The sequence below is a fragment of the Crassostrea angulata genome, chromosome 7 (genome assembly GCF_025612915.1).
Source record: "Crassostrea angulata isolate pt1a10 chromosome 7, ASM2561291v2, whole genome shotgun sequence".
Taxonomy (NCBI): domain Eukaryota; kingdom Metazoa; phylum Mollusca; class Bivalvia; order Ostreida; family Ostreidae; genus Magallana; species Magallana angulata.
In genome coordinates this window covers 20,243,369-20,265,950 of record NC_069117.1, presented here as the reverse complement: position 1 = coordinate 20,265,950, position 22,582 = coordinate 20,243,369, and the positions used below count along the sequence as shown (strand labels likewise).

At 34.4% G+C, this 22,582-nt stretch overlaps 1 protein-coding gene and 1 pseudogene across 1 annotated transcript; one reads left to right on the top strand and one right to left on the bottom strand.

The window, feature by feature from the left end:
- The first annotated feature begins 8,869 nt into the window (after window positions 1-8,869).
- LOC128157105 (putative nuclease HARBI1) lies at window positions 8,870-9,681 on the top strand (annotated as a pseudogene).
- A 3,005-nt stretch (window positions 9,682-12,686) lies between these two features.
- On the bottom strand, window positions 12,687-13,109 carry LOC128157091 (uncharacterized). The gene has a single exon (XM_052819457.1). It carries the CDS (start codon window positions 13,107-13,109, stop codon window positions 12,687-12,689), a length of 423 nt encoding a protein of 140 aa, XP_052675417.1.
- Window positions 13,110-22,582: the final 9,473 nt, after the last annotated feature.

The following is a 22,582-nucleotide window of genomic DNA, read 5'->3' as shown; positions in this document are numbered from 1 at the left end:
AACCCCCTACCCCACGCAATCCCAACCCTATTGTGGCCCAGCCTTACTTTCTCAAAATTTACCAATCATTTTTTTCATCGGTTTTTGGTGACCCTTCTCTGTTTTGGTTTAAATAACTTCCATTTTTTTAACAAGTCTATTTTTACATTAAAATATCCAATTGTACTCTCTATTTTCTTCACAAGAAATATAGCAACATAGTTCGTGTCTGTTTCAAACCAAAAGCATTTACCCTTGTCCGATGAACAGTTAGACTATACTTCTTATACAACTAACATCTTGAAATGTTATTCAATACAGATTAAATTTAGCACAAATATACAGCCAAATGATAACCAAATTCTTGGTTGATCTAGGAGACGTCCGAGACACGAACGCTGATCAACTTTTTATTGACTACGAGCAGCTTTTCTCTGGAAGCAATTTGTAATCATTTAGAGTTCATCGTATTTATGGAAACTTAGAACTTTATAAAAAGAATCGTTTGATTATTTCTATGACGCAGCAGCCGGTTATAGACCATAAAATAGTTGATGAGAATTAAAACTCATGACGATGCATCGCTTATCAATTTCCCGCACTCTGAGTCATAAAACATGATTACATTTTTTATGATGTAAAAAGTGAAACAGAAAAAACTTGTTTACTACGAAATGACACGTGCTGTACTCGCTCTGTTGTTGGGAACGTCTGCTTCAATAAAATAAAATTGGAGAAGTAGCAGTGTCGAATATAACGTTTAACTACAACATTTATTTTACATGCAACATAATCAAATGTGTTATATAGCTTGTTTATTGCTTATAACACGACCTACTCAATTGCATATAGTCATACTGGTATCTACTTTACTCAATCGCACTATTAAACGGCGTAGAAGATATTAAGGGGATAATTTAGTTCGATGCAATTTTTATGACCGGAATTGAAGCCGAGCCAAATGAACACGCTGCAATTAGGTCCTGAATGATGTCACGGGACGTAAAAATTCCCGGCACCAAAAGACATCGATAAAAACAATAAAATCTCACTTGAATGCCGTATGCAAGATGGCCTTTATGGCCTTTACGCTATTATTCCGTTACAGAATAGTAGCCACTTTGTAGTACCACAGGGACCGAGATAGAACCATTTTAACAAGAGCTTGGACTTTGGGTAGATGTGTCATACAGCAATGTGACGTAAGCCTATCTATTTCATTGTCAGCCACTCAGCCATTGCTCTTTGAAATCAACAAGATTTGTCTGGCTTTTGGGCTAAGACTACGCAATCTGTGCATATTTCACTTGAAACCGCGTCATTTTCAACTTGTTTTGACGCAAGAAATAGATAGCTACGTCCAACCGAGAGTCCAAGGTCTTGTAAAAATGGTTCTACTTAGTCAGTCTGTTGCAGACACTTTCGATAGCATAGGTACATTGAGATTGGGAAAACATAATTGACGAATGATTTTGTATCAATAAGATGATGTAAAAAGATATTCTATTGTGTACCAAGGACAAGCGTAAGGTATTCTTTATCAAAAATATTTTTAAATTGTAGTCGATTGAAGCAAATATTGCGTCTGAAAATGATGTAATTTGATTCTGATAAAGGTTATCTGAATTCAGTATGGTCGTTAATAGTAATTTTGCACCAATTGCAAGTTATGTTAATCATAGTTGATTGGTCATTTATGTATAAAGATCCTTGAAAAAGTATATGGGAGCAGATTGCAATGGTTGTGTTACGCACCATGGATTTATCAATCTTGATCGGTCTCGCTTCTTTCAAGATTGCATCGCTTCGATTTTTGCGTATGAAATTAATACTATATAAAAAAAAACATTCTAGCAGTTATTAGGAAGCAGTCAACAGAACTAGACTGAGAGAATTTCATTACAGTGATTGCAAATTTTGCCCAATCTACTACCGACGCAAAATACATTTGACAAACAGAATACTATTGATTGATTTCGGAATATCTGGGTCAAAACTAGTGAAGCAAGGTCTGAATGGTAATGGTGGAATTCCGTGCTGAACGTGTGCTTTGTTATATGAAATATCTATTCTTGACACGGAACTGAACCTTTAGCTATCTATCTGAATTTCTTTTCCTTTTTTCATTTTTCCGCATTTCAAATCATCCACAAAAGTCTCTTACTAAATAGATAATGTAAAAGTCATAAGTTGGTTAAATGAATCTTTGGCAAAAATTAAAAGATAAATGAGATCTAAAGCAAATTTTTTAGTTAGCATCTATAAATCTAATGATGCTGAAACCATCCCAATTTGTGTTTTGTTACTTATTATATAACGTTCTGCAAGAACTCTACAATTAATAAAAACATATAATCAATGCAAGGGTAACATTGCTTACCCCTCCAGTAACATTTCAAAGCAGTAGTCAAAGATCAAAGTGATTAATTGGTTGCAAAGTCTGTGAAATTCTTTGTATGTTATACATAACAAATATATGACATTGATTCATGTATAAAGTTTGGAATTGTTTCAATAGAAAATAAGCCACTGACCTAAATAATTACAAATTCGATCATTACCTGAATCCCAGGAATTAGTTTAACAGGAAACATTCGTCAAATCTTACACCAACGAACATAAACGCTATAAGAAATCGCTGTTCTCAAATTGTGTGTGGCATGTATGACCGTTCGCTAGTTAGGGCATGCAAAGTACGAATATCTTTGAAGAAAATTTCTATCTTAGAGCAACATGCTTTGTATGAATGTTACGTGTCCATTTAGAAAGGATGACTGCACTTAAGGACATTTAAATTGGCATATTTCTTTTAATTGTAGAAGTTGCCAATATCTTAACTGCAACTTTATGCAATAAAACTAATAGGTATTCATATTTACAAAGAACGAAGTCGTTTTCATAGGTACGGGTCATTATAATTTCTTGAATCTCCATAGTATAATGAGGACGCCTACTTTTTACAGATTTAATACAAAGTAAGCACATGTGTGTCTATTCTTCTCATTTTAATAGTAGTTGTATATCTATATTTATAAGCTTATGTTAAAAGAATATCAACAGACAAACATGCGCTCATAGAACTTTTTCTTCCTGCGCTTGCGTTTTTTGTTGTAAACGGTATACTATGACTTGTTGAATATTATAATTCACCACGAGAATTCTAGCCCCAGGTCACTTTGTGAATACAACACTCCCGTCACGTGATGTGTTATGTAACACGCATTTTCCTAAGCATATTATTTGTCCATTCATATTTCAATTCATTTTAATCAAGTGATGGTTTCTTCATTTCTTTGGGATACCTTTAAGAGATTATTGGTTCTATATGTTACTGGTTAATCTACTTGTTAATTCTTTTCGAACACGTAAATTCTTGAGATGAGCTTACGACCATCAAGAGCTACTTGTATTGGCCGATATTATATGTTATATATTTTGTTTTGAAACCTTTCAAAATGGCAACATGGAGAGAGAGAGAGAGAGAGAGAGAGAGAGATGTTCATTTACATGTATATAACTGCTTTTCTAATTTTCGACCACTTTTTACAATTTAAGATTGACTCTCAATACAAATTTATGAATCGTATCTTTAATCAAGGGCAGACAAGTCTAAATTTAAGATATTTGCAGAGCAGTTAGGGTAAGAAAACAACGAATTATTGTGTTGTAACGCAGTTTAAAAGCAATATGACAATAAATCTATTGGAAACAGACCAAACTATATAACAATTGCTTGAAGTAAAATTGAGCGAGGAATAAGCTTAACAATATTTACCAAAAAAGGACCCAAAATACGGCGTTAAGTGGTCATCCTTTACATGAAAATATCAAACGTAGAATCTCTTTTGACTGATTAGAATTTCAATTTTTTTTTCTGTTTCTTAATCTGTGAATTAAAAAGGACAGGGACGTATATGGCGTTTGATATCCACTACGAAGTAATGAGGACGCAATGTAAATGTCCCTTTTTGGCTAATATACACTATGTATAAATGAATGTCCTGGTAAATATCAATCATATCCCTCAATTTTTGTCATACTGACAGATGCAACACAGCATTTTCTACACAAGGGGCGTACATATTAATAATTTATTTAACAAAATTGGAAAAGGTTTAAATGGGTCTTGATTCTATCTTAAAGATATTTTTCCTTGGAGAACATTTTTTCAAACATTTGTATTATTGGTTTTTAAAAGAGGTTTCTTCTCATTATGCGTCAAATTAGTACCGGTATTTTCCCACAAAAACGTTTAATTTCATAATTTCATCGATAATTATGAAAGTTATTCCAATATTTGTTGATGTCTTTCTGAACTCGGCGTTTTAAGTCTTGGAAAACTGTTCACACTATATCTAAGATGAAAGGGTGTTCGAACCATACCAGATGTTTATCCTTTAATTTTTGCACTCGCAAATCTTATTTAGCTTAACATTTCCTTTTTGCATTTCTACGACGGGATCGCACGGAATCATGCTGTTTTGTGTAGAAAAAAAACTTGTGTAAAAAAAATTACTGATCTTACATTTTGAATGCGGGAATAATACTGGTATTATCCGCCTTTGTTCTTTAACCTTATATCTAATCATGTTGTTTAACTAGCAGAAATGGACTTCCATTACATTGGTGTCTGAATATTGCATTTAATCACAATGTATCAAGGTTTGTTATTAATGTATTTTTTTTTGGTACATAGCGTTGTGTAGTTGTGATACATAAGTTTATCGTATTAAATTCCTTTTGATTTCCTGTATGAAGAATTTAAACATTACTGTGGACTATACTTTCTAATTGCCGTTTTTTTTTAAAATTTAACTCATCGTAATATGCAATTTTTCTTTTTAATTTTGCAAACAAGAGTAATTTTGCTGTAGGGAAATAACCTAGCTGTGTGTATTTGTGTTCATACACGAAATTTAGGGTAGTCATCACTGCAGCATTTGAAGTGATGCAATGTTATCTCCTATTTTCGCCACATTTTACATACCACTTTACTGTAATGGTAGAAGTATGCACATGCAAGATTGTTTTAAAAGAAAAAACAATTATACACTGAAATATGCAGTTTTCTTATCTTTAATTTTATCAACCTAATTCACAAATTATTTACGTCTTAGATTTTTTACCTTTTGAAAATTGTTCATGTCTCTTCAGTGTTAACAAAGGCACTGTGACAATAGCGTATATATTTTTATATATTTTTTATCCATCAATGTACAAATTCTAAATCTTTTTACGAAAACCTAACAACCCCCCCCCCCCCCCCCTGAAATTAATGTTAATTACTCTGAAATGTGAATATGCCGAATAAGTGGTCTTTTTGTCAATGTGGTTTTCATTGGAAAATTTGGGGGTTTTTTTTGGTAGATAATGCACTGTCAGCTGCAGGTATAGTTACTAGTAGTTTGAACAGCTTGTCGTTGAGTTGAGTTTCTGTGGAGTATTAAACTCCAGCTTTCTCGACATCTTGAAGATTCATGACATTAAGTGATGCTGCCTCATCCAAATGTCTCCTAAATCATTTGTATATACTTGCATCTTACGGTTTTTATACTCTTTCCGAATAAATGCTTAAAGTAAAGTTGTTAACAATATATCTGTCAACTTGCCAGGAATTAATGTCTACATGTCGTATAATTTTTTCCACTTCCCGAATCTTTGGGAATGAAAATTTTTAAAAATGTAAAGAAAGATTTAGAGTGTTTTTTCAGGATAGACATGTGTTCGGTGGGTACAAAAGTGGGTCGTCGATTTCTAATTTTAGATGAAAACAGGGGTTTTGTTAAACCTGTATTTATGAGTTGAAGCGCTGGAAGTTATGACTGCATGTTTGTTTCCATCATTGTAATACTGATATGAAAAGTCTATATACAGCAAATAATTGGATAAATAAAATAAAAAGAACTCATACAATAAGAAAAGCTTTCATTTAGAAAATAAATAATCCCTCAGAGCACAAAATTGTCCATATTTTTCGCAAACGGTGTCTATTCAATGTTTCTTATGAAGTGACTTTCATTTTTTTTTTATTGTCTTTCATATGAACATCGTTAGTTTTACCCTGTGAAGTGGGGCAGTATAAAGATTACAAATGCCTTTATACATTGTAGCATATATTTTCATTGTCGAAGAACCAAAAACAAATAAAGAACGTTTCTTTTTCTTTTCTTTTTCTATTCGATATTGAATGAAAACATACATATGAATACTGATATGAAAAGCAGCTACATACACTTTCAAAGATACGTAACTCCTTCCATTCTTTCAGTCTCTAGAAAAGTTTTATCACTTCTATAGATACAGCCCCATGCATGCATATGTTTCAAACACTTAAGTCAGGAACAGAAATGCGAAGGGAACTTCAGTAGTATTGTATTCAATACTAGTATTGTCATTTTACTTACATACTAATGGAGATTTGTGCAATATTATCAATCATTGATTTTCATTCCAACTGCCAGAGCTTTTGTTATGGTGTGAAATTTAATCTTTAAGACATTTTGTAATTATTCTGTAAATAACGGTTTTGGACGTTGTGCTAATTAAAACGAAAACTTTTCTTATTTTGCAACGACTGTTTTAAGAGAGTGATAGTTTTGCACAGCCTTGATAACATCTGAGGTACAGTCAGAGATTGAATTTTTTTTAATTGACTGAAAGGTGTATATTTTTCGATATCTTACTCTTATAAACCCTTTTATGTATACATCGTCTAACATGTCTTTAATTGATATGATACTAGTTATTGATTTCTTCATTAATCATGTACTTGTGTTGTATTTTACGAAAGCTCATTGAGGCCAGCTTAGCAGAAAAAATAATTTCTTTTGCGTTTAAACGCAATAACTATTGCCTTTAGTCGAAATCTTTTGCGTTAAATCGCAATAAGTTTTGTGTTTAAAAGCAAAAGATTGCGAATAAACGCAATAGCTATTGCGTTAAAGCGCAAAGATTTTGAGCATGCGCTTATCAATCTCTTGATGGAAGAGAAGGCCCGAGTCTGTGGAAGCATATGATCTGTATGTCACCCTACATCTTATTGTAAACGAGCAAGTACATATTTTGTAGACGTGTATATATATATACTTTTCAATTTGCTTAATGGTCAACATTATGAAAAGAAACTGTTTGCTTCCTCTCCTTTCGATTCTGCAGTTCATTATATCGAAATAATAATCATTGACAGAGATTATGTGAATGCCAAAGATCAAAAGATTAAATTGTGCCATTTTAAAAGAAATATTGCAAGTTTTAAATACAGTATGTCTTGTTATTGAATTTTCCCTTATATGTCACTTGCATACATATATCAGTTTCCAATATACTGCCGTTCACCATATCGTACGCTTTGAAAATACCGTCTTTTATCTCTAATATAAAGGTATTTACTGACATTGTACATAAATGTTTGAGGTTGGTTAATATGTAAAAAGATAATAAGTAATCAGATTGAGAAAAAAGACCTTTATAAACAATGAAATGCTTTCTTTAGTAATTCATGCAAGATATAAAGGTGTCAGTGCATTGCCGAAAAAAATACATATTTTTTTTAGCAATGATTGCTACCTTTATAATTCGCAGGAATCATCAAAGAAAATATTTTATTGTTTATATTCATATCTTTATTTTTAATAACAAATTAATAAATTGATTGTAAAATGTAAGTAAAATTCACTAAATTACTGTTAATTTTCATCAGTACGTTAGCTAAAAGAAACAGCCAAATAGTCTCCTATTAAAATTTGAGTCTGACATCGTCATGATTACTTCGTGCAGTGTGTGTTTTTTCTTAGGTCGCTGAAGATTTTGCAATCAATAATCGGGACGTGTAGATGTCAGTCTGGCTGTTTCTATAGAGCTATGAATTAACTCTAAGTTTCCGTATGAAATGGAAAGAATCATACTCGCTAGATGTAAATAATAAAAAAAATGAAATGCTTGGCGATTCATTTGGGATATAGAAGTAGCGACATTGCAGAAAAATACATAACCCGCGTTAGCGGGCTATGTATTTTTTTCTGCAATGATCGCTAGCTTCTCTACCGGAATGGGTCATCAGAGAAAGCATTTTATTGTTTAAATAACATCTTTCTTTTATCTAGTTAATAAATTGATTATGAAAAAGTAAGTAAAATTCACTAAATTACTGTTAACTTACATAAGTAATTAGCTAAAAGAAACAGCCAATTCGTCTCCTGTGAGATTTTGAGTCTGACAATAATCATGATTATTTCGTGCAGTCCATTATTTTTTTATAGGACGCTGTAGGCTTCCACCAGTTGATAAACAGGATCCGGTTGCACGAACGTTAGTGAAGAAGAAAAAAAGAAACTACAGAGAGAGAATAGAAATGACGGGCTTGAAGCGACACGCAGATCCGATACCGATTTCGACGAGATTCGATTACGTATATTTCGGACATTGTGCGTTATGATCAACAAAACGAAGTCAGTCCATATCGGTGGAAATGCAGGTACTTGTTATCAGAATACATATATGTATATATATAAACACATACTGGACCAATTATTAAAATGCTAAGTTACATGCAAAGTGAGGTTTTATGTTTTGTTTATTACATACCTATAAATTTGACGCATCGGGCCGAGAAATACATATCTCTTTTTATCCTTGGTAAACTGTTAATTAAATTGTTTATGAAATGAAAATTGTCGATCTTAAATTATACATTTTATCAATGCAAACATCTAGAAAGAAAAAATAAAAACGTTAGCAAATATGAACGCTGTAAAATGACGTCATTTTTTATACTTTGATTATGACGTCAGTACTTTATAAATACAAGGATTGCTAACATCGATGATAGTACCATGTGCCCCCTCTGAGCCTATTCAAAAACACGTGAAAAAATACATGTTACATAAAATTATATCAAACCTTGCAGTTTCTGCTGGCTCTACGTTTTTATGCCTCTGGAAGCTTTTTGGAAGTTATCGGAGATACCATGGGGTTTGATAATAGTACAGTCAGCAGGGCTATCGACGATGTTACAAATGCACTCATTGCAAAGAAAGATAGATTTATAAAATGTCCTAATCATGAGGAAATTTTGAAATCCAAGCAAAATTTCTTTTCACGGGGTGGATTTCCTGGAGTAATTGGCTGTATAGATGGAACTCATGTCCGAATACAAGCACATTTGGAATATGAGGCTTTCTTTGTGAACAGGTTTCATTCCATCAATGTACAGGCCATTTGTGACCATGAAGGTACTTACTATAATATAGTCAACATATATTATCTCATTACAAATTGCTTAATTATAGAGTATATTAAACCCAGATAGAAAACCTTTTATAATTTTTCATAACACCTTCAACAGGGAAATTCATTAACATTGATGCTCAGTGGCCGGGCAGTACCCACGATAGTCACGTATTTCGGACATCTGAGGTGTGCACCTTCTTGGAAGAAAACCACCGTGTTGTCGAAGATGTCTACCTCATTGGTGACAGTGGCTATGCTTGTTCTAGGTTTTTCATCACACCGTATCTACATCCTGCAAACCGGTCAGAGGAAGCATTTAATACGGCTCATTGCCGTACACGCAACACCGTATAGAGAGTCTTTGGTTGGTGGAAAAGAAGGTTCCGCGTCTTGCAAAGCGAAATCAAGATGAAGCCTGCAAAAGTCTGCAAAATATTTGGTGCCTCTGCCATTCTGCAGACATTTGATTTGTAAGTGATGAATCATTGCATTGCAAGTGATAAAACAGTATGTAAGGACGGAGAAAATCACATCATTGGATCTTAAACAATTCTGCCTGAATCTCTGTAGAGTGTTTATAATATGACGTCATCAATCTGTTCGCATTGCCAGCGGACAATGTAAACAATCAACCAAGCGTTAATTAATCGGGAAATTTTTAATTACTACACTATATGAATTTGAGTACATATAGAATTTTATTATTTCAAGTTGATTCTGAACTAAGAACAAGTTTTCTGTCCATTTTAAATTTCAAAATTAAATATACTGTACCTGATGTGGCTGGCATTGATGTCTCGAACCCCCCAGTAATTCCGCTGAAATTAGGTCTATCCTTCATTAGGACAATAATCTTCTCCTCAGCGGCAGTTGGGGGTTTTAGCGGAGGACCTCCGCCCGTTTTTCTCGCATGTTTACGGGCCTAGGTGAAGGTGTTTTTCGCTCCCTGCTGCAGGTTCCCCCACTTGAACTTAACCTGCTCTACCGATCTGCGTTGAACGCCCACCGCATTCACTATATCAGTAACCTCTGCCCATCTGCTGTTCATTTTTGCATTGGTAATTAATTTACTCTGCTTTGAGTATTTCCTCATTTTTTCAACGAAATCGGTTAGAATATTGATTTCGGCCAAGGACCAGTTACTACTTCGTTCTTGTTTGACTGCGACAGCCATTTTTATTACCGTAGGTAAGGTAACACGCGCGTGCAGACGATTTTAACACAGAGTTAACTAATAAACAACTATTAAATCTGAGTAACCTATTTTATTTTTAATTTGTTTTCGAACAACAAAATTTTACTGACAGTTACCTAACTAGCCTTTAAATATTTAACGGCAAGTTACGGCACTTACTAGCCGTTAATTTAACTAACGTTCGTGCAACCGAATCCAGGACGTGTCAATTTCAGTCCTGTCAATTTCTCGTCAGTTTCAGTCGCTATAGATTTCGACAATCGATAAATGGGGCGTGTATATTTCAGTCTGGCTGTTTCTATAGAGCTATGAATTAACTATACGATTTCGTTAGGAATTGAGATGATATCCGATCCAGTGCCAAAACGCAAAAGCATGAACAATTTTTCAGTCGTACACGTCTTCACATATCGTTTGAGAGCTACAGCTGTTGCCTTCTTCCTCTGGAAAACGAGCAAATTCAGAACTTTTCTGGTGGTGGTGACTATGCTTTGTTCATACGTGTCTTCCTATTTATCTATAAGACGCTTCAAATGACAACTTAAAATAGGAAACCAGCAGAGGGTGACAAAAGACGGCTTTCGGATAAGTTCATGGTGTGCCAACTCAACCATAAGCTTTCTAAAGTTGTCTTTGGAGGTATACACTCTAAGATTAAAATTCGAAAAAGCAGGTATACACTCTAAGATTAAAATTCGAAAAAGCATCGAAGAGTTCATTTTCATCTACACTATCAAAATTGTCGAGAGCATCTTATCAGATCTCTATCCATATCGGGTATAAATCCCAAAAATGACTCGAGAAGCTCTTCATTCGACGGGGTCGTATCAAAAATACACTTTTCGAGAAAGTATCGGGAAATTTGTACTGGAAGGAATTTTTCATGCCTCAAGCACAAGACAAGGGTTTTTGCCATTGCTTCCCATTCTTCTTGTTTCATAATGTGAACTGTCATGGGAATCTTTACATCTGCTATCTTGGGAGCATTGTCAGTAAGGACGGGGGCGCTGACAACGACGTTAAAAGTCGTACCAACAAGGCAAGACATGCATTCAACACCCTACGTCAAATTTGGAATTCAAAAGCACACTCAATCAACACCAAAACAAGAATCTTTAATACAAACGTAAAATCAGTCCTGTTGTATGGCTCGGAGACCTGGAAGGTAACAAAAACGATAAACAACAAACTCCAGTCTTTTGTCAACAAATGTCTCCGCCATATTCTTAACATCAGATGGCCAGACACCATATCAAACACAAGCCTATGGGAAAAGACCAAACAAGATCCCATCAACATTGAAATAAAGAGGAGAAAATGGGGATGGATAGGCCACACTCTACGTAAATCCCCAGAAAACATCACAAGACAGGCACTGGATTGGAACCCACAGGGAAAGAGAAAGGTGGGGAGACCTAGGCAAACCTGGAGAAGATCAGTAGAGTCAGAGGCAAAAGAGGCAGGCTTCACCTGGGCCCAGTTAAAGAAAGTAGCCCAAAACAGAGTCCGCTGGCGAGGAGTGGTTGCGGCCCTATGCTCCCCAAGGAGCGAACAGGGATAAGTCAAGTCAAGTTCCATTCCCTGGTTGATCTTGGGAAGAAGGAGTACCTGTATTGATCTTTTAAAGTGCGCTGTTGGTGTATGCGGTGGCCTCCTCTGGTCTTTGAATCTCCAGGTTTGTAATAATTAGAGGGGTCAATATCCACCAATCTATTGCGGATCTTGTATGCCATGGTGAGTCGGTCTTTGCAGCGGCGATCTTTAAGAGGCTCCCATTTTAGTCTATCCATTAAGGAGCTGACACAGCCTGGGGATACGTCTTGGTATTCATTGTACACGAACCTAGCTGCCCTTCTCTGTACTTGTTCGAGGTCTTTTTCAAGGTTATCTTGATAAGGGTCCCATACAGTGGAGGCGTATTCCAGGGTTGGTCTGACCATGGTGATATAGGCGTTGGCTTTGACTTCTGGTTTACACCGTCCTAGGTTCCTTCTCAGAAATCCTAGTGTCCTTGATGCTTCGCCTACTGTCTGGTTGATATGTGTCTTCCACTGTAGGTCATGGTTTATGGTGACTCCCAGGTATTTCCCATGCTCGACTGCATCTAGTGTGTGACCATGTAGTTGGTAGTTCCTTATCAGTGGATTTCTTTTGTTGGTAATCCGTATCACGATGCACTTCTCAGGATGGAAATTCATCTGCCATCGTGATTCCCACTCTTGGAGTTTTTTAAGGTCGTCTTGCAGTGTCTCGCTATCCTTCACATTCTTTATTTTCCTATAAACTAGGCAATCGTCTGCAAATAACCTTGCCTCAGAAGATGTTGATTGTGGCAGGTCATTAATGAAGCCAGAAATAATAGGGGTCCGATGACTGTTCCCTGAGGCACCCCTGAGATGACGTCTAGGGGGCCAGACTTATGCCCTTCAAGCAATACGGATTGTGTTCTCTTGCTTAGGAAGTCTTGTATCCATTTGAGTGTTACTCCACGTATTCCGTAATAGTCCATTTTTTGGAGGAGTCTCTTGTGGGGCACTTTGTCAAAGGCTTTGGAGAAATCAAGCAGGATGATGTCTGTCTGTTCTCCTTGGTCTAAATTCTTGCCAATTTTGTCTAGTGTTATCAGGAGTTGTGTTTCACAAGATCTTTTGGATCTGAAACCATGTTGATGGTCACAAAGGATCTGGTGGCGGTCAAAGTGATCCATGATGGTGCTGTGAACAATATGTTCCAATAGTTTGCAGCAGATTGAAGTCAATGAGACTGGCCGATAATTAGAAGCTTTGTGTTTTTCTCCCTTTTTGAAGACTGGGACAATGTTGGCAGCTCGCCAGTCGTCAGGAATAATTCCAGTGTCCAAAGATTTCTGGTAAATTATGGTCAGATATGGTTGTATGTGTTCAGCTGCTTCTTTCAGTATATAGGCTGGAATTTCATCAGGCCCAGTGGCTTTGTATGGTCTTGCGTTTAATTGCAATCTTTTACGTTTAAACGCAAAACTTAATGCGATTTAACGTAAAAGATTGCGATTAAACGCAAAGAACATTGCGATTAAACGCAAAAGAAATTCTTTTTTTTTCGCTAAGCTGGCCTCAATGAGCTTCCGTAGTATTTCATTGTTCACAATAACAAACTGTCAACCATCTCAAAAATCCATAAAACGAAATACAAATTCAAAGCAGCAACACGGATCTCTTAAAAAGTAAGGTAGGACCATTTGCCTAAGAGGAGTAAGCATCCTCTGCTGACCGGTCACACACTATGTAATATTTGGAACTGTAAACTACCGTTTGTTGGCGATATTTACAAAATCATGCAAAAGTATAATTAATGCAAAGTCTACATTTAAGTCTGAAATCTAATCGAGTGGTTGCTTGTTAGATGTTTAACAAAATATCTGTGAGCCAATGCTCACTTGTAATATCCCCGCTTTGATGTGAATATACAAAAAAGGTAAGTCAACATATAACAGGAAGTGGAAATTAAATAGGTACGAAAAGCCAAAATACAATGCCTAAACAAGAGTGAGCTAAAAACACTTGTAATTGATAATTGCCGAGAAATCTTTGACGAAAGTTTGTTTGAAAATTCAGGCTAAAAATAAATTAAGTCTTAATTTACCATTAAGTTACCGTTCCATATATAATTACAAAAATAAATCCTACTATATGAAATGCTTTAACAAAGAGTGTTTTAAAATTTCAAGCATCTGCAATGAAAAATTGCTGAGAATTCTTTGAAGAAAATAAGTTTGAAAATTGAAGATAAAAATATGCAGAGTCGTCATTTAACAGGAAGTTAACGTCCGATTGGTACAAAATTGGATCCCATAAATGCCATGCTTAAATAAAGAGTGTGTTAAAATTCCAAGCACCTGCGATAAATAAATGTTGAGAAAAATGCGACAGAAAATTTTGTAACGGACAGATAGACAGACACATTGGTAAAACAGCATACCCCCTTCTGCTTCGGAGGGAAGGTTTGACCCAGTTATAGTCCATTAGGACTATTACTGGTATATAAATATAAATTATGTGAATAATATAATGCTGCATTTTATGGGTTCTTGATGTTCGGCATAACTGGCAAAATATATCCATATCAAAACTATCTGCAAATATGAACATCTATTCTTTTGGATACATCTCTCTTCATGCTGTATTTCATGACAAATTAGGTCCAAGGATATAACCTGTCGAAAACCCAAATTCATTGTTTTATTCTGTAAAGAAATAATCTTCGTGATTCAAATGGGTTAATTTGCACATTATGCAAACTAATGAATTTCGATGAAACCTTTTATTAAGTTTTTACACGATTATTCTTCCATTTTCTGTTATATGTAACTTGATGCAAATGCAGATACAGTTTGTGAGACAGGATGAAAATACAGCGGCAAGACGTACATCATTGCCGGGCAGAGGAAATGACTGGGAACTCAGAGTGTATCTAGAGCAATAGAGCTGACCTGCCATGGTAAGAAAATTGTGAGGCCATGAGAGGAAAACAAAAAAAATCTTGTACAAGGGACTTCGGTCAGGTAAGATATGTATAGAACCCGTGTTCGAATAGTGCTCTGGTCTATGTATCACTCATAAATATTGATTTTGAGAGAGAGAGAGAGAGAGAGAGAGAGAGAGAGGTGATCTACAGGGGTTGTGTCGTGATTTGTGTTTTATTTTAGAGCATTTTGTACGATAGGAATACTCCGCGGTACACATAATATAAGCTAGCGCTCGTGACTATGTTAAAACTTGTGAATTATCAATAAGGTAAACATTACCCAGAAAGAGATTTAAAACAGAAGCTCGACAAATTGGTACTCCAAGTGTCCCCAAACGTGGAAAAAAGTGAAAAACGTAAAACAATCGTCGCCAGAAACCTCAGACGACATTTGCTTGACAGAAGTAAGTAAATAATTACGCAGATATCGAGAGATCTAACAAAACTTAAAAATAGGGTTAGGAAACCGTTAAGTGAAATCACTCGTCGTTACTATCTTAAAAGAAAAGTTGATCAGAATACAAAAAAGGAAGATGGGTTGAAATCAGAGTTTGAAAACTAACGGAAACACGGAAAAGATGGATTTGGTCATCACTACACACCAAATTCTCTGAAAAGTTGGCAAACCTAGCTCGGCCAATCATTGTAAAAGTGCTAAATTGATTAGTGGAGTGATAAGTAATGGTCAAGGTCATAAAAGAAACGACCAGAAATAAAGCTTATGGGAAACGGTCTTCGACTGGTGGACGATGCGTAACAAATTAATAAAAGTCTAACTCGGAGCCTATATTCCAGCTTCTCGGAAAAGAATACACAGACTTCACATAGTATATCAATGCCTTTGTATTCGCAGAAGTCAAATCTGTTGACACAAACATACTTGCTGAGAGATTGTCACATTTTCATATTGCTGTCAGACCTAAATATAAAGCTGAAAATAATAGCAAGAAACAGTTATATCACAAAAGTTTTCTCTTAAACATCAGCTGTGTCATTAACAGATTTCTCAAAGATAATAAAAGAGAAATAGACGGCGACAAAAGAATTTAAAATCGCGTACGGAGTTGTTGGTTATTTAGATGGTTACTTACTTAGTTATTTGGTAACTTACTCCGTGGTTACTCAAAGAGAGAACAAGGCTTTAATAGCCTCACCAATGGCCCATGAAAAGTTATGGAATCCCATGACCAAAGAAATATGAAAAAGGCACTGCATAACGAGTAATACTTTGGTAGGCTATTTGTTATCTCACTTCAGTCCATTTTGTCACGTGGCATTGAGTTTCATCATCAACTGAAATTGATTAGTTTCGAGTTTAAAGAGTTTAAAGAGGATGAAACTGAAAAGTGACACCCTTAAGCACGTAACTCAACAGAAAACCCACCAAGTGGTTCCTGCACTTGCAGCAGGAGCCACGGAAGGATCACGGAAAAGAGAATGTATTCCTCTACTGACAGTACCTTCTGCCCAGTCAAACTTCTTAAACCTCTTACTGAAAAACAGAAAAGAGTGCACGTTCTTTTTTTAACAGTACTAGAATACTCAATTCCGCAGATGAACATGTGAAACAAGTGGTATGCAGCAAAACCGCTTTCTAAGCGTACCTTTAGTCATATGCAAAGCTGTGGTTGTCGAAACTTTTTTTTCATCTTTTCCATTTCAAAAAACAATGTCCTAACAGCCCGAGATGTAAGGTGTGCAAGGAAGAAGGACACATTACGGGCGATCCAGCATGTACAGAACCTGCGGCAAATGTTATGCCCTTTTCCGGGGAAAAAAATTATCTATCAAATTTCTTCACATGCGACATTACCATCTTTGGTCACAACCATATATCAGCCGAACACGCTTACCAATATGTGAAAGCAATGAAAAGTCGTGATGTACCGCGAGCATCCGCCATCTAATCGCCCTTGAAGCCAAAAATATTGGCAACTTAGTCACCAAACCACCAGCATTCGTTACAGAGCAGATCTCCTTGGTGATATAGATCATAGATGGCTGCACAGCCGCTTTTGTCGATACACTGAGAGCCGTAAAAATCTTCGGTTTTTGCAGATTCCACCTACGACAACTTCTGGGCAGTGGGATTAGACGCCATAGGAATAAGCCATACAAGTATTAAGTATTGGTCCGGCAAGAGCACCCTCGGAAAAATCCTAGCAGACATATCCTCTCGCTTACGCGCTCGTTCGCCGTCAGGAAGATCCACATCCGCATCGACAACAAAGGGGAATAAAGAGTCCGGACAGATGGATGTGGCTCAGTTGATTCAAGATGTAAAGAATGCTAGTTCTCGAAAACCCAGCGTAAAAAAGACACCAAATACCGGATAGATCGGACGTAGTACTAAGACACACTATATACCAATATCAATAAAACCTAGTTTTTGTTTGCCTAAGTATGTCTTTTTTTTGTTACCATATATATGCAATACCATATCATTAATTCAAAATATGTGCACGTAAAACAATTTCGGTTAACGCATGAGGATAAAATTCAAAAGAAAAAAACCTTATAGCTGGATATCAGACAAAAATACAGACATATACAAGAGGCACACTAAATTGAAAAACACGAATAATGGATGTCAAAAACATGCCAAATGCAAAGAGGAATCAGACAAGATGTCCAAATCCGCAATTTTGTATCTTTTTGTAGCAGAATTTTTATCGGTAAAAATTAAAAATAACGGTTTCAAACACAAAAATTCAGATAAAGAAATTAAAACTATACAACATTTAGATGACATTACGCTAACACTTGAAGATATTGAATCTTTGACGCATGAAATTAATACAATAGAGGTCTTCGATTAACATGATGGGTCAAAAATTAAATTAAACAAAACGGAATGTATACTTTTGGGTACTTTAAAAGATCAATACGATACCATATACGGAATTAATGTCTCAAAGAATGACGTAAAATAGTTAGGCATATACCTTGGCCACGACAAAATTAAATGTTACACAAAAAAAATTGATGAAAGTCTTTCATGACATAGAAAGACTATTTGAATCTTGGAACAAAAGAAAATTAACACTTTTGTAAATGCTCTATAATAAATACTCTAGCCGTCCCTAAATTAAGGATGACGTTTACTCAGAATGAAAAAAATATTCCACTGATGATAATGTAAAACCAACTATTGTGTGTTATAGACCTTACATGGTAGTGTTATTCTTCACTTTCAAGAAAGTAGGTCAATGACCTATTTTTTGAGTTAATGGCCATTGAATATTTTTTGAAAATTTAAGGAAAAAAAAATTAACACTATGACTGAGATTTTCTTAATTGTGAAAATAATTCAAATTGCTTATTTATTTAACAAATGAAATACAGTTTATGAATGATAGCGACATTAAATAGATACAAAGCATTAAGTTTTCATTCACAATTTTTATAGATATTCTAGTCCGAATTTCCCCTATCAGTTTTCAATTTACTACCCATTTTTGATTCCATATAACAAAAAACTGAATGATAATAATGCTAAAACATTTATAGTATTAAACTAAGTATATTAACCTTTCTCTGCTGGCATAAAATTTATATGAGGTCAATGATCAAAATTTTGAGATATGGTCTCTTTTTTTCATTTTAAAGCATTTTTCAATATTTTTGTAGCGTTTGCCATACGATTATTTAAACGAAAAAGCAAGATAAAACCAACAGAAAATATGCAAAATTATGTTGACTAACAAATAAAATCTTAACTTTACATATTATTAATAGTACTGCCAAAAATATTTCAGTGGAAAACAAAATCTTAAAAGTTTAGTCCGAATTTTCTGTGTTTTGCTAAAAGTCAAACTTTGTCAGAGCTAATTCCGTAATTTAGTCAACATATCGATTGTTATGTCAATAATGATTAATTTCATAAATACTTTTTGTATTTAAAAAAATTTACTCATGAAATTGAACTTTTTAACAATCCGGATATGAGAACTCAAACCCTGAATAAACAACGTCCTTAACATATTTATCCACAATCCTAGAAATACTGGAAGAAAATTATATTTATTTGAATTTGAATAGATTAATTCTTAACTTTCTTTGGCACATCCCTGATAGAATAAAGAGAAATACTGTGATAGGGGATATGAAAGACGGAGTATAAGTTTAATTGAGGAAAAAGGAATCATTCTTTGAGTATAATGAGGTTATAATTTCGATCGGAGCGTGGTCAACTCTAATAAACCGTAAAGGGCTTTATAATAGATTTGACAACGCTCCGACCGAAATTATCACCTCAGAATATTCAAAAAATGATTCTTTATTACTTATATTTATATTATTTCCAATTTGTGCACTTTAAAACAACATTTTAAAACCTTTTTTCATGTAGCACATGCTATGTATTATATACTACAAGGTTAAGCCAATACCGTTTTTCGGTTATGCTATTTGACACGCTCATTTTGTGTCACTCATTTTTTATAAAGTTATTGGGCTATTGGCTTCAAAATTGATTTGGAATGTTATCACTGACAAAAACAGTTGAAAATGTAAATATTATATATTGAATCAAAAGCTTTAAAAGCAGCGTGGGTACCTAGATTATTTAAAACTAAACATATTATAAACGACTTTGTGAACACCTTTTTCAAAGATTTAAATACAGACATTCGTTACATCTCAATCACATCAGAAACAACTAATAAAAAAAATTAATATTATTTAAAAATGCCCCACTTCTACAAAGAAGTTTTTTCCTGTTTTAATATAAGCAAAACAAGGCCTGAATTTAAAACTACAGACTCATTTTTGAAGCAAACTATTACGTATAAAAGCGCTTTTACTTACAAGGGCATACTGTTTGATATAAAAAGTGAAATTTTATTTACGAAGCACATTTTCCATATAAATGGGAAACTAAAATCCCTGGATGATCTTTCAACTGTTATGCAAAACAAAAGTATTTGACTGTTGATATACAATAATTCAAAAAGTATTTAGGAAATATGAAAATAACTTTGGTTATTGTTAGATAGATTTTATTTATATAGTGATTGATAAATTGGTTCCAGAAAAACACCAAATATCTTTTTTTCCATGTTAAAACATGCAAAATTTCAAATCTCATGTTTACAGCAAAAATTAAGTAACGATTTTCAAATCAGCTCAAATTTAAACTAGGAATGTATTTATTTCAATAATATAAAATTAGCGGAAGATAAAAAATAGCTGAATTCACAAACTTCACAAACTTCTTAATATCATTTTATGTAATAACCTATATTTAAGCATATGCAATGTTTTTCCCAAACAGGCCCTATTTATTTTATTATACTGAATGTCTTAATTTTAGGGAAATTATTACAGCTTTTATATAGAAATTAATGACTTCAATTCTACGGCGAACCGTACGCTCATAATTTACGCGCATGTAACAATTTGTTGTGTTACCCGTTGCCAAGTGTGTTGCTAACGCTGAGGGTAATAGTATATAAATAGTGCCTGTTTGGGAGGGTAACAGTTGAAATTGACACCCCGAGAAAACCATTGTCAACTGACGCGAAGCGGAGGTTGACAATGGTTTTCGAGGGGTGTCAATTTCAACTGTTATCCTCCCAAACAGGCACTATTTATTTTGTTATACTGAATGTCTTAATTTTTAAGAAAATTTTACTGCTTTTATATAGGAATAACATGAATTCTACAGCGAACCGTACGCGCATAATTTTCGCGCATGTAACAATTTGTAATGTTACCCGTTGCTAAGTGCGTTGCTAACGATGAGAGTAATAGAACGGATTATGAACTGCGTCTTAACCAATCAGATTTCAGTATTTAACATGAAAGTATAACAAAACGGATTGTCAACTGCGTATAAACCAGATTTCAGTATTTAACATGAAAGTATAATAACATTATATGCAATGGTAACATCATTAAATGCAGTGATACATCATTATACACTGTGATTACATCATAATATTCAGGGGTTAAATCTTTATATGAAGAGATAATATAATTTCGCTATTTCGTAAGGTCATTATGTCATGTTAAAGTGTGTTAAAATCATTATGTATGGTGGTAAAACCTTCATGTATTGTGGTGAAAGCGTTACATGCAATGGTAAATCCTAAATATATGATGTGACAATTTTTTATATGCTAATGTTGAGTAGCTATTTGATGTGGCAAGTTCTTTTAATTGTGTCATCATTTCATTTTATGGTGTGGAAACTTCTTTATATGCAGGCATAACTTCTTTATAATTTATAATAAGCAAGCGTTCCTTCTAGTTAGAGCATTTTAAAATCAAAGTCAAAAGACCCTTGTTACAATGTACCATCCAGGTGCTAGCACGATATATAGCCCCTCGCTGATAAATGTCTCCAACACAAAAGTAATTGACAGATTTCTTTATTCATGGATATGAATGTTCTTTTTTAATTTTCTTAAATTATTTGTATTTTAAGAAATAATAAAGAAATTTGTTGCTCTTCTTAATGGCTGTTTGATTTAAAGCAATATGAGCTGCATTTTTTACGTTGAATTATTTTTTTTACGAAAATGTTATTTCTACTAAAAAGACAAAAAATATCATGGTTTTTAAATTTCTTTTAGCCTCATGACATATATGTGGAAAAGGCCGTTAAGAAGCCTTAGTTGGAGCAAAATTGATTTATTGTCGCCCTGTACAAAAAATGATTTGCTATATATTCCTTAGAAGAGAAATCTTTCCTCCGACGAAAATTAATGATTTTTTTTCAAATCTTATTTGTCATGACATAAAAGTTAAAATTATATGCAGACTTAGCAGGTTTTTGCAAAATTAATATTCTTAAAAATACAGCTCATATTGCTTCGGGCTCATTGAGCACGCACTTTTGTATTTCAATCCTACAAAGGTGTTGTGCAGTACCTGTGCCATTTTCGTTTAGAGCTGTTGCAGATGAAAATTAAATTTTAACTGAGAATGGGATTTTTTTTCATGCAGCGTTTTGTATAGCGTAACTAAAAATTATACCTTGAAATTTCATACCATTTCTATTATGCGCGGATTCAGAAAATTGTTTTTGCGAGGGTGGGGGGTCCGATTAAGTTTGCAGAAGGGAGCGGGGTCGGAGATATTACATGTATGTAAATTTTAGAAATTTGAATTTTCTAGGGGTGGGGTTCTCCCCCGACCCCAACACCCTGCTCTTGATCCGCACATGCATTAAATGAATTGTAAAATTTTTACACTGAAAATGTGACTGGTTTCATGTGATTTCCGATTTTTGTTTTAATAAGGCATATTTTTAAAAAGTAAACTTTGGGGGGGGGGGGGGGAAAGAAAACTCCGAAGTTAAGTTACCATGTTTTAAATCTTAAATTGTCTGCAAACTTCATCATTTACAGTATAGCCGAGTTATTACGCAGGATGGCCAAATAATTACCGAGACTTATACCCTGTGGTATCTTTTAAATTAATTTTTGATCGCATAAAAAGGTAATACCCCTAATTCTGATTGTTTTGAAAATAATCAATGTCGGAATAAATTAGTTTCAAAGCGCTTGTCATTGTGATATTTTACGTATGTGCTTATATTTTTTCAACGTTTCTGACTGTTCGCATTATAAACTTGAATTGTAAACATCTTCAGCTAGACGAGGGATTTTAAAATAACGTAATGTATAAATCAAGAAAGTTGGTGTATTTCATTTAAGAAAATGTGTCGTT